General features: G+C 51.8%; 1 protein-coding gene across 1 annotated transcript in view; it reads left to right on the top strand.

Annotated features, from left to right (window-relative positions):
* The window catches only part of COLGALT2 (collagen beta(1-O)galactosyltransferase 2), a gene marked incomplete at both ends in the record, with an annotated part of 52971 nt that overhangs the window by 35050 nt on the left and 4477 nt on the right, over nucleotides 1-13444 (top strand). Inside the window, 4 exons of the mRNA XM_084265983.1 lie at nucleotides 309-443; nucleotides 5519-5723; nucleotides 11192-11311; nucleotides 11726-11802. Coding sequence (XP_084122109.1) covers nucleotides 309-443; nucleotides 5519-5723; nucleotides 11192-11311; nucleotides 11726-11802 — 537 coding nt within the window. The remainder of the gene's footprint in view (nucleotides 1-308; nucleotides 444-5518; nucleotides 5724-11191; nucleotides 11312-11725; nucleotides 11803-13444) is intronic.

The following is a 13444-nucleotide window of genomic DNA, read 5'->3' as shown; positions in this document are numbered from 1 at the left end:
CATCCCCTTCACAGACTCAGCCCACCCTGGATTTTCACCAGCGTTGCCTTTCCCTTCCAGCCTGCGCTTGAGTAACTGTGTGCAGTCAGAGGGAGCTCTGCATCTTCCCTGTCCTGGAGCTTTGTTGTAGCGCAGCCACTCCTGCACTTACCCCACAGTATTAAACCCACCCACTCAGTGCTTTTTGGTTGGGTTTCTTTTGCCAGCCTCATGCCTCTGGCTGCCTTGCTCCTGAGGACATGTCAGGGACAGTGTATCGTTTCGCCAGGTAACAGATTTCTTTGTCTCTTCCCCTCTTCCTTCTCTAGTTTGTCGATGCAGATAACTTACTGACCAACCCACAGACCCTGGACCTGATGATAGCAGAAAACAAGACGTTGGTGGCACCGATGCTTGAGTCTCGCTCTCTCTACTCTAACTTCTGGTGTGGCATCACCCCCCAGGCAAGTGACATTGTGAAGGGTGCTGGGTGACTGCATAAGCTCTGTTTTCGAAGGCCTCCTGCCTTGTTTCTGTGAAGCAAAAAGGATGGGCATTGCTTCTGTTCCATGGGTTTTCTCCTCTGCTTCTGTAGTGTCCTTCTTACTGAAAAGAAAGCTGTGGTAGCTCTGAGGCTTGCAGGAGTGATGCTGGTTTGTAGCAGGGATCGTGGTGTCGTGCAGTCATCTCGGCTCATGCCTCTCTCGCTGGTGGCATCCCAAATCTTGGGTGGGGATCTCTATACATCAATGGGGAATCTGGGAATAAGGGTAGAGAGGACATTGCAGTCTGGGAATGTTTTCCAGGCTTTGTTAACTGAGCTGTAGGTGTGAGCAAAGCGATAGGGGTTCTGCAAAGGGTGTGCAGGCATGTGATTGAGGTTCCTCAGGCATGTGACTGAGGTTCCTCACTGTAACAGAGCTGAATCTGGAGGAAGCAGAGCTTCCTTAGCCACACGTCCTGGGAAGTGGTACAGTCCCACAAACTGCATCAAAAGTATCAAGGTGGTTCCATGTGCTTGTGTAACGGCCTTAAAGCTCTTGGTACATTGAGGCTGGCTTTCCTGGGTGGTTATGCTAGCCTGAGAGGGGTTTGCTTTTCTTTCTATAGCTCTGTTGTGTATAGGTTAGTTTCCTCTCTCCTTTCTTTCATAAATCATAAACAAGATTTATGTAGTGGGGCAGCTCTGTTTGCCCTGTGTGGATGTGTGTATGTAAAGGATAGAATCCCAGACTGTGTTAGGTGGGCAGGGACCTTCAGAGGCCATCTAGTCCCACCCTTGCAGTGAGCAGGAACATCTTTGCTTGATCAGGTCGCTCAGAGCCCCATCAAGCCTGACCTTGAATGTCTTCAGGGATGGGGCTTCCACCACCTCTCTGGGCAACCTGTACCAGTGGTTTACCACCCTATTGAAGAACTGAGGGTACTGCTGTAAGGGACATAAGTGCAAAGCCTAGATGTCAGGCTCTTGTGTTGCCTTCTCAAGTCTCATATACCATGGAAAGTACCAGATAGCGGAAGATGGTATAGTAGAAATAGTGATATTTAGAGAGCCAGAGCGAGGTTGAGCTGTCGTTTTACAAGCTGATCCATGTCACTGTGGTGTGTTGACCCCTCCAAGTCGCTTGCTCAGTGGGGTGGGGGAAAGAATTCAAAGGGTAAAAGTGGAGGAATAAAAAAACAACAAAAATCCAAAATCAGCCCTTGTGGATTGAGATAAAGACAGTTTAATAAGTGAAGGCAAAAAAATTCCCAACAAACAAGTGATGCAGAAACAGTCACCACCAGAAGACAGCCCAGCCATCCCCCAGGTACTGGCCAGTCTGGGAAAACTTCACTGCTGAGTATGATCTTGCAGGTTATGGACTATCCCTCCATCCCCTCGCAGAGTCTTGCCCACCCCCAGCCTACTTGCAGGGGAAGAAACCAAGGAGCCCCTGGTGCTGTGCAACACAGCAGCACCTACAGCATTGGGGTGTTACCAACACTGACTTGGTGGCCAGTGTGAAACCCAGCACCGTACAGGCTGGGTCCCAGCCAAACCCAGTACAAGCACCATGTCCCAAAAAGGATTTGCAGTAAGAGAATCAAACATCTAGAAGGTCACATGTACTGTCACAGTATTCTTTTTGCTTCTTTTCCCCTCTTTTCCTTTGAAATGTTCTTGACTGGAACATTTCTCAAGCTCTAGATGAGTTTTCCAAGACATTCCAGCTGAAGCAGTGACTATGGTAACTGCTTTTTCTATCTCCCAGGTGAGACTCAACAACGAGATCAGCTCTTTGATCTGTTCTCCAGTCTGCTGCTGGCATGTGTTCAGTAATCCTTTGAGAAGGCAGCATCCTAAGCTGCATATCTCCTGGAACAGCAAGCGGTTTTCTCTTGAAATGTTTCCCTTTTTGCCCACATTTCTTCTGCAAAGTTGCAGGATTTCCTTCTTAATTCCATGTCCAAGTCTTGTGTTTCCTCCTTTGTACAAAGCAGCTTGCCCTGCCTAGGCAAATGTGTTTAAGGCTGACCTGTGGGTTCATCTTCAAGCTTCCCAGGGCCATCTGAGCAGGAGTACTTCTAAGATGCCCTTCCCCACACCTCATTTTATTGCAGAGAGCTAATTAACTGTTGTCATTATTGCTAGAGCAAATCAAAGAGAAAACTCCATTCCCCTTTTCTTCTCTTTACCTGATGTAAAACATCATCCTTCCTTCCCTGCTAACGTGAGGAGGTGCCACAGGCAGGGGCAGAGCTGTACTGGGTCAGACCAAAGGCCCATCTGATACCAGCAGTTCCTAGCATGTGCTGAGGGAGCAGTATAAGGACATGGCAAACAAGTAAGGGAATGATAATTCTCCAAATACTTTCCTGTCCTCTGGCAATCACCTCTGGGGTTTCTTCAGGATGGTTTTTCTCTTTCAAGCTCTTGGTGATTTTTTTTTTTTTAAGCAGAATTTGCTATCTGAATTACTTTTTTTGGCCTCCACACTATCTCATGCCAAGGTGCTCTAGCTCCCTCAGCCTCTCTTTGTAGGGGAGCTGCTCCAGCCCTAGGTGCTCCAGAAGGAACAACTTAGCAGCAAAGGCATCTTGTGGAATGTCATGAAAATAACACCACCACCACAAAAAGCTCCTCAAACAGGAAAGTTTCCACTGAATTTTTTTAATTCTTTCCTCTTAGTTTCTTGTTTCCATGCTCACAGTCCCACAGCTTCATGCTCTCAGCCTTGTTCTCCCTGGGGATTAGGGGAGGGAGTAACAGCTGGAGCACACCCCAACACACAGTGTCCAGCACCAAGCAGCAGCATGCCAAACCCAGCTCCAGGCAGCCTGTTGCAAAGCTAAGCTTAGGAGAGCACAGCAGCAGGGCTGATAATTGGAGTCTTTCCTGACTACACATGATTTATGAGCAGTGAAAAACCCCAAACCCCTGTAGTGAGTGACTGGAGGAGGAGGGATTAGTTTCCAGCAACTTCTACCCGTGGGCATTCTTGGATATCTGTTAAAGGTTCAACGTCTTAACTTCAGCAGGGATGCTTGGATGGTCTCTACCCACTCACTCCTTTTTCTGGAAAATCAGACCAGCTGTGTTTGAGATACATTCTGACCATGCTATGAGGACGTGGTGGTTGGATCCTGGCTGGAGGCCAGGCACCCACCAGAGCTGCTCTGTCACTGCCCTTTTCAGCTGGGCAGGGGAGAAAATATGTATGGGGAATAGGAGTTTGGGTCAGTTCCTAATGAGTTGGTTTCCTCCTTAGCTGGGGGCGGGGGTGGTGGTGGGCATTCATTCCTCACACCCTCCTCTTGCTGCACTGTGGGGTCCCACCCACAGCAGACAGTCCTCCATGTACTTCTCCAACATGAGTCCTTTCCCACGGCGCTTCAGCTCTTCCCCAGCTGCCCCAGCGTGGGTCATTGCTATGAGTGCAGTCATAGAGCATAGAATGTCTCTCAGTCTCTCAGGCCCAGACTGCTCCAGCCTGGTCCCCCACATGGTAACAAGCCCCTCCCAGCAAACCTGCTCCGGCGTGGGTCTGTCTCTCACTCACCTCTCTCTCTGTCTCTCTCCATGGGCCACAAGTGCTGTCAGGGTCTTGCTCCAATGGAGGTCACAGCATCTCCTGTATGTCTCCCCCTGCTCCAGCGTGGGGCCTCTCCACAGGTGGGGTCTTGGCCTTTTCCATGGGCTGTGGGGAGACACCCGTTCCACCCTGGGTTTCTCCAGGGGCTGCAGGGGCATCTTTCTCTCTGGCACCTGGGGCGCCTCCTCCCCCCTTCCCTGCCCTTGGTGCCTGCACAGCTCCTCACGCCTTCTCACTCCCTTCTCTGGGGCACAAAGCAGCTGCTGGCAGGTTTTTCTCCTCACTGTGATTCTCAGCAGAGGTGCTGTGACCATCGTTGATGGGCCCAGCCTTGGCCAGCAGCGATTCCGGCCTTGAGCCGGCTGGTGTTTGCTGTGTGGGGCCTGCAGAGAGCTTCTGACTGCTTATTGCAGCCGCCACCCCTGCAGCCACCTTCTTCCCCAGACCCCAGCCATGCAGACCCACAACAGAGAACTGTTTATCTGGAGGGGAGAGGGGTGGATCACCGTACCATACCACGCTGCTGCAGAAACCAGGGTGAAGTGGTTCTGCAGGGCATTGCTCAGCTCTTGCTGGAGTGCTCATGGAAAATATAATGTAAAAGTAACTTTTAACTTCTTCTAGTGACTCATGGTTTCTGTGAAGACCAGAATCTGCTCTGCCTTCAGCCGTTAGCCATGCCTGGATGTCTCATTGGTGCGCTGGGAGTTTCTTTTGGGATGAATTCAGTGTGTTTATTTCCGAATCTGATGCCTTTAGGCTCTGTGTCTGGCAAAGCCACTGTGAGCTGCACAGCGTGGGTGTTGCACCCATCACACTTGGAAGGCTGGCAGAGCTCATGCTTATGGAGAAAGAAGCTGACTCAAGGGCCTCCTCAAGATGGGCTCTGTGGAGAGAGCTCAGGAGTCAAGCATCAAACCTGCTGCCCTGGGATGGAGGAGGCAGGGATTCTCATGCAGATGATGGAGTCTGAGATGTTGCCTTTGCTGCAGTGAAGAGAATTATTATTTTATTTTTAAAGTCATGGTCAGAAATAATTTGCAGGTCCTGTTCTGTGAGATGCTAAACATCCTTTGTGCCTTGAATGTGGAGGATGTCACAGATGCTCATCAGGTTCTGGGATCAAATCTGGGAGTCTCTATGCAAAAAAGGTTTTTGAAGAGCCAGAAGAAAATACTCAAGTAGTTTGAAGCTCTGTTGCAAGCAAATTTTGCACGGAAAAGGCCTGGATTTCTGATAGCTGTCAAAAAGGAGAGGGAAGGTGAAGCTTGAACTTTTGGGATGGGGATTGTTTCTAAACACTTAAGTCAGCCCTTTCCCAATGGGAGACACTAAAATAATCTGAGAACTCAGCACTGCTCGGTCTCTGCTGGGGGTGGGAGCTGAGGGTGAGGGTGTTTGCTGAGGAGCATCTGTGAAACGTAAATCTCCTGTCCCAAGCAGCCCCCTCGTTGTGATTGCAGGGCTACTACAAACGCACCTTGGATTATCCCCTGATTCGGGAGTGGAAGAGGACAGGCTGCTTCGCCGTCCCGATGATTCATTCCACATTCCTCATTGACCTGAGGAAAGAAGCTTCTGCCAACCTGACCTTCTACCCACCCCACCAGGACTACACCTGGAGCTTTGATGATATCATGGTCTTTGCCTTCTCCAGTCGCCAAGCAGGTATGTCCAGAGCCTTTGCTGAGGGGGATTCTCAAGTAGACATGTAGATCTTTGAGCTCCCAGGCTAGAATTTGGCTCCCAGGGATAACCAGCAGCAAGTGACTGATGGTGCAGTTGTGAATCACAGGTGGCTTCACAGGACATGGGAGCCCTTCTTGGGATGGAGGAGCCAAAATGCCAATCACCTCCCTTGACTGGTGTCACAGCAAGGCACTGGTGAATGATGTGAGGGAAAACCCGAGTTGCTTCCCCACAGTGCTGATGAGGCTTTATTTTGGGGCGGCTCAGTGGGAGTTGCACAAGAGGTGGAGCTTTCTGGGGGGTGGGTTTGGTCTTTTTGAAAGCAGAATCTTGACAGATTTCAGGGGAATGGCAGGGGCCTGTGTGCTGTACTGAGAGGATGTCTCTTGCCAGCACGAGTAGGTTGGAGCTGGTGTATGAGCAGTAAAACCTCTGTGTACCTGTCATTGTGTCCTTGGTGCTTGGGGAGAACCAGTTGAGCACTGAGACCCCTGGGACACAGTGATGAGAGAGCCTGTACCGCTCCACTGGTACTGGGATTGGTTCCTACACACAGTGGAGGGATTTCAGTTAGTTGGTCCTATCACCAGGTCACAACCTCAGCATCCTCTTCCTTTGCCTGGAATGGTGTTTGCAGAGAGCTCCAGGTGTCTTGGGGAAGTCCCTGTCTCTTAAATGTATGGTACTGTACTCGTGGTGAGGATGGCTGGTCCCATTTGGCTTTCTGTCCCCTGTAAAGTCCTGGCTGCAGCCCTGTATGTCACAGTGTGAGAGCTGAAGGAGCTCCTGAGAGGTTGTCATGGTCATCTTTGTATTCTTCTCTGCCCTGCTGTGCTGCAAAGGGGAACGTCTGGGGCCTTCTGAGGACAAAGGTGCTGATGAAGCCTCAGTAGCACCAGTGAAAGGCGCTTTGTTCAGAGCTTCGTGGCTGGTTTGCTGGCTTAGCAAGGTGACCTGGTGAGGCAGAGTCATTTGTGGGTCCTCTGGGCGATGTATGCTGGGTATTGCTTGTCTCCTGTCTGTAGGAGAATGAAGGAAGGGCTGTTCTTGGGGGACAGCCAAGCAGAGGGAAAAGGCAGTAAAGAAGTACAGCTGCTTCTTGTTGTTGGGATCAGTCGCTTCTGCAGAAGCAATGGGCTGAGAAGCCCCTTTCCCACTGCCTACAGACCACCACAGCAGCCACCAGCTGTTTGTAGCTCCCCATCTAGTGAGGTTCCTGGTTTGAAGCTCTTGGTGGCACTGAAAAAGAAGGTGTTGCCTTGGCAGACTGCACAGGGCTTTTCAAAGCTCACCTATGAGCGTATGAGGGGCATCAGGTGAGAAGAACAGATGACAGAGGTGGCAGGAGCTGAGACGTGAGCCCTGGGCAGGCAGGGCTGAGGGGAGAACTTGCAGGGCACCTTTGGGACCCTGACTTTCAGTCGGGATTGGTGGGATGTTGGCTCTGGAGAAGAGATGTGTAAGTCTGGGTAGCAAAGCAAGCACCTTCAGATCTACCTGTTCCACCTGTTCCCTCTGACAGCTCTCCCAGTGAGTATGATAACTGCCTTGCACAGACTCCAGAAGTATTTCAGGGATTCAGAGCCGTGGTTTTTCTTCCATCTTAGAACACTTTAGCTTTTTCCAGGGCTGACCCATGACACGAAAAGCTGTGCTGCAGCTGTCTGGCCCGTTGATCTGCTCAGATCGCTGGCTGGGCTGTCACCCAGGATGACATCTGAGTTCAGCAACATGAAAAATGTGTGGAGGTTGAGGTGAACTTCCCTTGGGAGTAACTTCACTTACATCCCTGTACTCGTACGTGTACTTTTCCAGGCACTTTATGCCTCAGGGTCAGACCACTGAGGTTGATCTTTTCATTTCACCAATGAACCTCCCGCTGGAAGCGACCAGTTTGTGACACTCCAAAGGGCCCGTCCCGCTCCTGCTGAGAGGACGTGGCTGATGGCAGGAGTGCTGCCTCAGAGCAAAACCCACTGTGGGCGCCTTACTGACAGAGGTGGCCTCCCCTCATGCCCACTGGATAGTGTTCAGTCAGCCATATCTCTGAGCTCCCTTTTGGCCCCAGGCTCTCAAGACCCAGAGCCAGGTGGCAGGAAGGCTGCCCTGGTTGCAGGGATAGGGGGAATTTCAGGGGCTGGAATGTGGCTGTGGATCCTGGTCACAGCCTTACAAAGGCGAATAACATCTTTACCAATGACATGGATGATGGAATTGAGTGCACCCTCAGCAGGTTTGCGGATGACACCAAGCTGAGTGCTGTGGTTGACACAATAGAAAGAAAGGAGCCATCCAGAGGGATCTTGACAGGCTGGAAAGGTGGGCCCGGGTGAACCTAATGAGGTTCAACACTGTGAAGTGTCAGGTGTTGCACTTGGGCTGCAAGAATCCCAGACATAGATACAGACTGGGAGAAGAGCTCCTGGAGAGCAGCGCTGCTGAGAAGGGCCTGGGGGTTCTGGTGGATGAGAAACTTAACATGAGCCAGCAGTGTGCTCTTGCAGCTCAGAAGGGCGATGGGATCCTGGGCTCCATCAGCAGAGGGGTGGCAGCAGGGACAGGGAGGGGATTCTCTCTCTCTGCTCTGCCCTCGTGAGGCCCCAGCTGGAGTCCTGTGTCCAGAGCTGGGGTCTCAGTACAAGAAAGATGTGGAACTGTTGGAGAGGGCTCAGAGGAGGCCATGAAGATGATCAGAGGGCTGGAGCAGCACCCCCGTGAAGAGAGGCTGAGGGAGCTGGGCTTGTTCAGCCTGGAGAAGAGAAGGCTGCGGGGGGACCTCACTGCAGCCTTCCCATCCCTGAAGGGAGCGGAGAAACAGGAGGGGAATCAGCTTGTTCAAAGGGCAGAGACTGGCAGGACAAGGGGGATGGAGTGAAGCTGAAGGAGGGGAGGGTTAGAGGAGATCTTAGGGGGAAGTTCTTTCCAGAGAGAGTGGTGAGGGGCTGGAACAGGCTGCCCAGAGAGGGGGTGGGTGTCCCATCCCTGGGTGTGTTCAAGGCCGGGTCGGCTGGGGCCCTGGGCAACCTTGTGTAGCTCCAGGCCTGGAGGTTGGTGGGCCCTGCCTGTGGTAGGGGGGTTGGAACTGTGTGATCCTTGGGGTCCCTTCCCACCCAGACCAGTCTGTGATTCTATGAATAGTAATAATAACAATAATACAAATATCTGTAGCTTTTGTGTCCCCTGTAGCAATCATTTACTTTATAATAAAACCAGAGCTGGGAGAGCAAGCCCCCCACCCCATATGAAGACAACCTTCCCATTTTAGCCTAGCTTTTATCCCACAAGGAACAGAGCCACTGGTGTGAACCTCTGCAGAGTGTTTAAGCCAGCGGAAGATACGAATGGAGATCAGGGAGCCCAGCCAGCTCAGATTAGTTGCTCAGATGGGTGCCAAACCCATTCATGCCAGCAGGGAGGGGGTATTTTTGTATTCTGCCGGTTACCAAAACACAGCTGAATGAGCTTTGGCTGTAGCACAGCCTGCAAGTTACTCACACAACTTCAAGTGGTAGAAACATCAGGGCTGTTAATGCAGACAGTCCTGCTCTGCTAAAGCCACGGAGGATTAGGGAGACTAATACGTAAAAGCACCAGCACACTGGGCAGTGTCAGCGTTCCGTGTGATCCCTGCAGGGAGGGGATGGTGCTGCTTTTAAAAAAAAAGAAAAGAAAAAGAGATGTTTGGTGTTTGGGTTTGTTGGGGTTTTTTTAAATCTGGTTGTCTGGTCGTAGCGTTCTAGTGGCTTTCGGGCTGTGGTCGGTTAGTGAAGGCCCTGCAGAGATTCACAGAATTGTAGGGGTTGGAAAGGGAGCTCCAGAGATCATTGAGTCCAACCCCCCTGCCAAAGCAGGGTCCCTAGGACAGGTTGCACAGGGAGGCGTCCAGACGGGGATGGAATATCTCCAGAGAAGGAGACTCCACACCCCCTGGGCAGCCTGTCCCAGGGCTCCCTCACCCTCACTGGGAAGAAGTTTTTCCCATACTGGTGTGGAACTTCCTGTGCTCCAACTTGAGGCCATCGCCCCTTGTCCTGTCCCCACAGACACTGAGAAGAGGCTGGCCATTTCCCCCTGTGTCCCACCCTTCAGATATTGATAAACACTGATCAGATCCCCTCCCAGGCTTCTTTTCTCCAGGCTGAACAGCCCCGGGTCACTCAGCCTTTCCTCATAGGGGAGATGCTCCAGGCCCTTCATCACTTTCATAGCCTCTGCTGGACTCTCTCCAGCAGATCCCTGGCTTTTTTGACCAGAGCTTGGTGAATAACAACAGAAAGACGTTCCCTTGGCTTTGCAGGGTGTAGCTGCTGCCTGCCAGGGCAGTTGTAGCTGAGCAACCAAAACCTCTTGGTCGGCTCAGAGGGAAGAGTGCTTTGCTGCTGGTGGGACAGCCCCAGTGAACAGGCTCAGCGGTGGGTCAGTCTCCCCCTTGTGAAGGCATCTGCTCCCAGGAGGGGCTTTACATCTTCCCTTTGTTTTGCACCTTCAGGTGCAGCTCCATGAATGAGCAGATCCAAAGGCTTTTGAGTAGAAGGGTGTTACGCTATCACCTCTCTTTCAAAGCCCCTTTTCTCCTTGCCCAGTGTGTCTCAGGATTTGTCTCTGGTCTCTAGGTCACAGTAAAAATTAGTCCTGGAGAGGAAGGGACCATGTTTGGTAGACTTGACACTTCCATGATGGTTATCCTGCATATTCCTCAAAGTCCTTTGCCAACACAGTCTTAATCATTGGGTTTATTTTCTAGCCATAGTGCACAGAAGCTGGAGGATGCTCGATTGCAAAGCCAGAGTGAATCCCTTGCTAGGCCAGTCACCAACCCTGCAGCTACACCGGCCTTGCAGCTGCATCACACACACAGATGATGGGGGTTGGAGGGCTCTTCTAGAGATCCCCCAGTCCAATCCCTGCAGGATCCCTTGAGCAGGCTGCACAGGGCAGCGCCCAGGATCACAGGGTCTGAATGTCTCCAGAGATGGAGACTCCCCAACCTCTCTGGGCAGCCTGGCCCAGGACTCTGCCACCCTCCCAGGAAAGAAGTGGTACCCAGTTACACCCAGCAGGTCTACAGGGGATCACACACAACTTTTCTGAAGGCCAGCTCTGCCCTCTGCGACAGGATTGTTGCCATCCATAGCCAGAAAAAGACCCTTTTTCTGGGCTGAGAGGTGGGTTCCCTGCCTCTCCTGGGAGAAAACTGATTGCAGTTAGAAATACCCGTTCGCAGGAGCAAGCGGGCATTGGTTTCATAGGAGAGGGCACTTGCTGCCAGCCAGGTTAAACAGAAACCAGCCCCGTGATGGGTTCGAATGGGCTGTTCATGAAGCAAAATGTTTGCGACTGAAGTCCTGGTGTAAGTTTGATTGTGGCTGTGTAGCAACAGAGCAGCAAAATCCACTGGTAAAAGAACTGATTCTAAGTTGTGTTTTGTTTTTTTCTGTGGTCCCCAGGAATACAGATGTTCATCTGCAACCAGGAACACTATGGCTTCCTTCCCATGCCCCTGAAATCGCACCAGACGCTGCAAGAAGAAGCCGAGAACTTTGTGCACACGCTGATCGAGGCTATGAGTAAGTTGCTGTGCCCTGCCACCATGGGTCCCCTCTGCTCCTTCCCCCTGGGATCCTGCACCCTGCTCTGACTGCTCTCTTACTGGTTTGATAGGCGGTTTCCCATTTTCCACCTATTTTTCTACCTTGAGATGTAATCACTTCAGGGTCACGTCAGCCCCATTCCCAAAATCCCTCAAGCTTCCCCAGGTTAAATGCAAAAAATGGGTCTTTAATGTGGAAAGGATGCTGCAGAGCCCTGGTTTTGTCACGTTGCGTGGCTGCTGGCTTCTGCTCTGCCCCGGGGATGCCTCCTGCTGTACCCACTCCCACACTGACTTCACACCCCGGCTCTGCACCCGGGGATGGAAACACAGGCGGATGCACGGTATCGATGCAGTGAAGGTGATGCTTGGGGTCTCTCCTCTCTTTCAGTTGATCGCCCACCTGTTGAACCCTCTCAGTACATCTCTGTTCCTCTGAAGCACCCTGACAAGATGGGATTTGATGAAGTAAGGAATCTCTTTCACTATTATGGCCTTGCCTTCCTGCTCATCACCTAGGGGACCTGGGTTCTCCCTGTAGCTGAGCTTCCAGCCGTTGCCCTTGGAGTGCATTATCTTTTCATGTTATTAGCTCTTTCCCAAGCACTTATTTTTTGGACTTAAGCCTTTTGCAAGGAGAAAATAGGCATCCTTATTTGGGGATGAGCTTGGGGAAGCAGAAGGGAAAGGGGCTGAGGGGACGGTCTCTCCATCTGGTGCTTGCTGCAGGGGAATGAGGCCAGTCAGGTCTGTGGGCACTTGGTACCTGCCCTGAGCCCTGTGATGAGACTTGTGGGTTTGTGTGCAAGGGCAGTGCCCGGGAAATCCTTGGGCTTCCTGTCAGGGTGGTGTGGATGTTCTGATCCAGGCGGGAGGATTAAAGGTAGAAGGGAGGCTGAAAAATCGGTTATTTCATTCCCCAGTTCTTGTGCCATTTCTTCTACATCCAGCTCTGCAGAGCATCTTGGCAGCCCTTCTGTTCTGGACTGGTCTCTTGGGAAACCTCCTGCTTTCCAGTGACAGAAGGGAGCATTTCTCTTGCCTGAGAGGAGACCCTGGTGAGCCTGGAGCAGCTGGGAACCCAGGCTGTCAGCTGGCTTCTAGCCCAAGCTAGGCACATCCAGGAGCAATGGGAATCATGCATGCCATCTCCTTCCTGTGGCAGCTTCTCTCTCCCCTCTCTGGTCACCACATTCTCCTGCTGTGGCCTTAAAAATGAACTACAGAGATCAGTTACTGACACTGGTGCTGCCCCAGACCCCCAGGAATCCCTCTTCCACCCCTGCCTGGCAATGTGGAGAGAGCAGGCAGCGAGGGGAGAAGGCTGGAGAGGGATCTGCCATGCTTTAGTTACTCTGTGTCCGTGTTCTTCATGGAGCCGGGACTCCAGTGTGTGTGCAGCTGCCAGGGTGGCAGTGGCACCGTGACTGGCAGGGGAGCTTTTGTGTTCTCAATGTTCTGCTACAGCTGCTCATGGGACTCATAAAGTCTAAGCCTGATTTGGCTGTGTGTGTTTGAGCATCTGTGTTTGGGACACAGCTGGGGAAGGGGGTGGGTGGTTTTTTTCCATGTTGTCCTTTGTGGCTGCGCTTTATTTATCCAATTTATTATTCTTGCATTTGGACTGAGCTGGAATTAGATCTGCTTCATACTGAGGTGAGGTTTTGCTCTGCAGGCTACAAGGCTGCACTTGTCTGCTTTGGGACTGAAAAAATATCCCTGACCCTCCGTGGCTTACCTGCAAATGGGAGCTCCAGTCCTGTGCCAGGGTCTGTCTCCTCAGGGCTTGGACTGAGCCTTGCCCAGACAGCTCTCTTCCCCATCCTTCTCTGCAAGGTTTCTGCTCTGACAGGGGCAGCAGTGGGGTTTTTTTGAAGAGCCCAAAGTAATTCCAGAAATCCTCTCTCTGCCATGTCCTTGGACCTGCACGGTGTTGTGTCCTCATACCTCTGTGCTAAATGGAGGCAGTGGCAGTGGTGCAGAGAAACGAGGGTCGGTGTCCCTCTGGGACTGGAGCTGGCCGTGTTATTCCACACTGAATGGTGATCAAAGCATCCTGTATCCTGGGGAATTACAGGCCTTGATGCACCCGCTCTGCTCTCACCTGTAG

The sequence above is a fragment of the Gallinula chloropus genome (genome assembly GCF_964237585.1).
Source record: "Gallinula chloropus genome assembly, chromosome: 6".
Lineage (NCBI taxonomy): Eukaryota > Metazoa > Chordata > Aves > Gruiformes > Rallidae > Gallinula > Gallinula chloropus.
The sequence above is the reverse complement of the archived record's forward strand: the minus strand, read 5'-3'. Positions and strand labels throughout refer to the sequence as shown.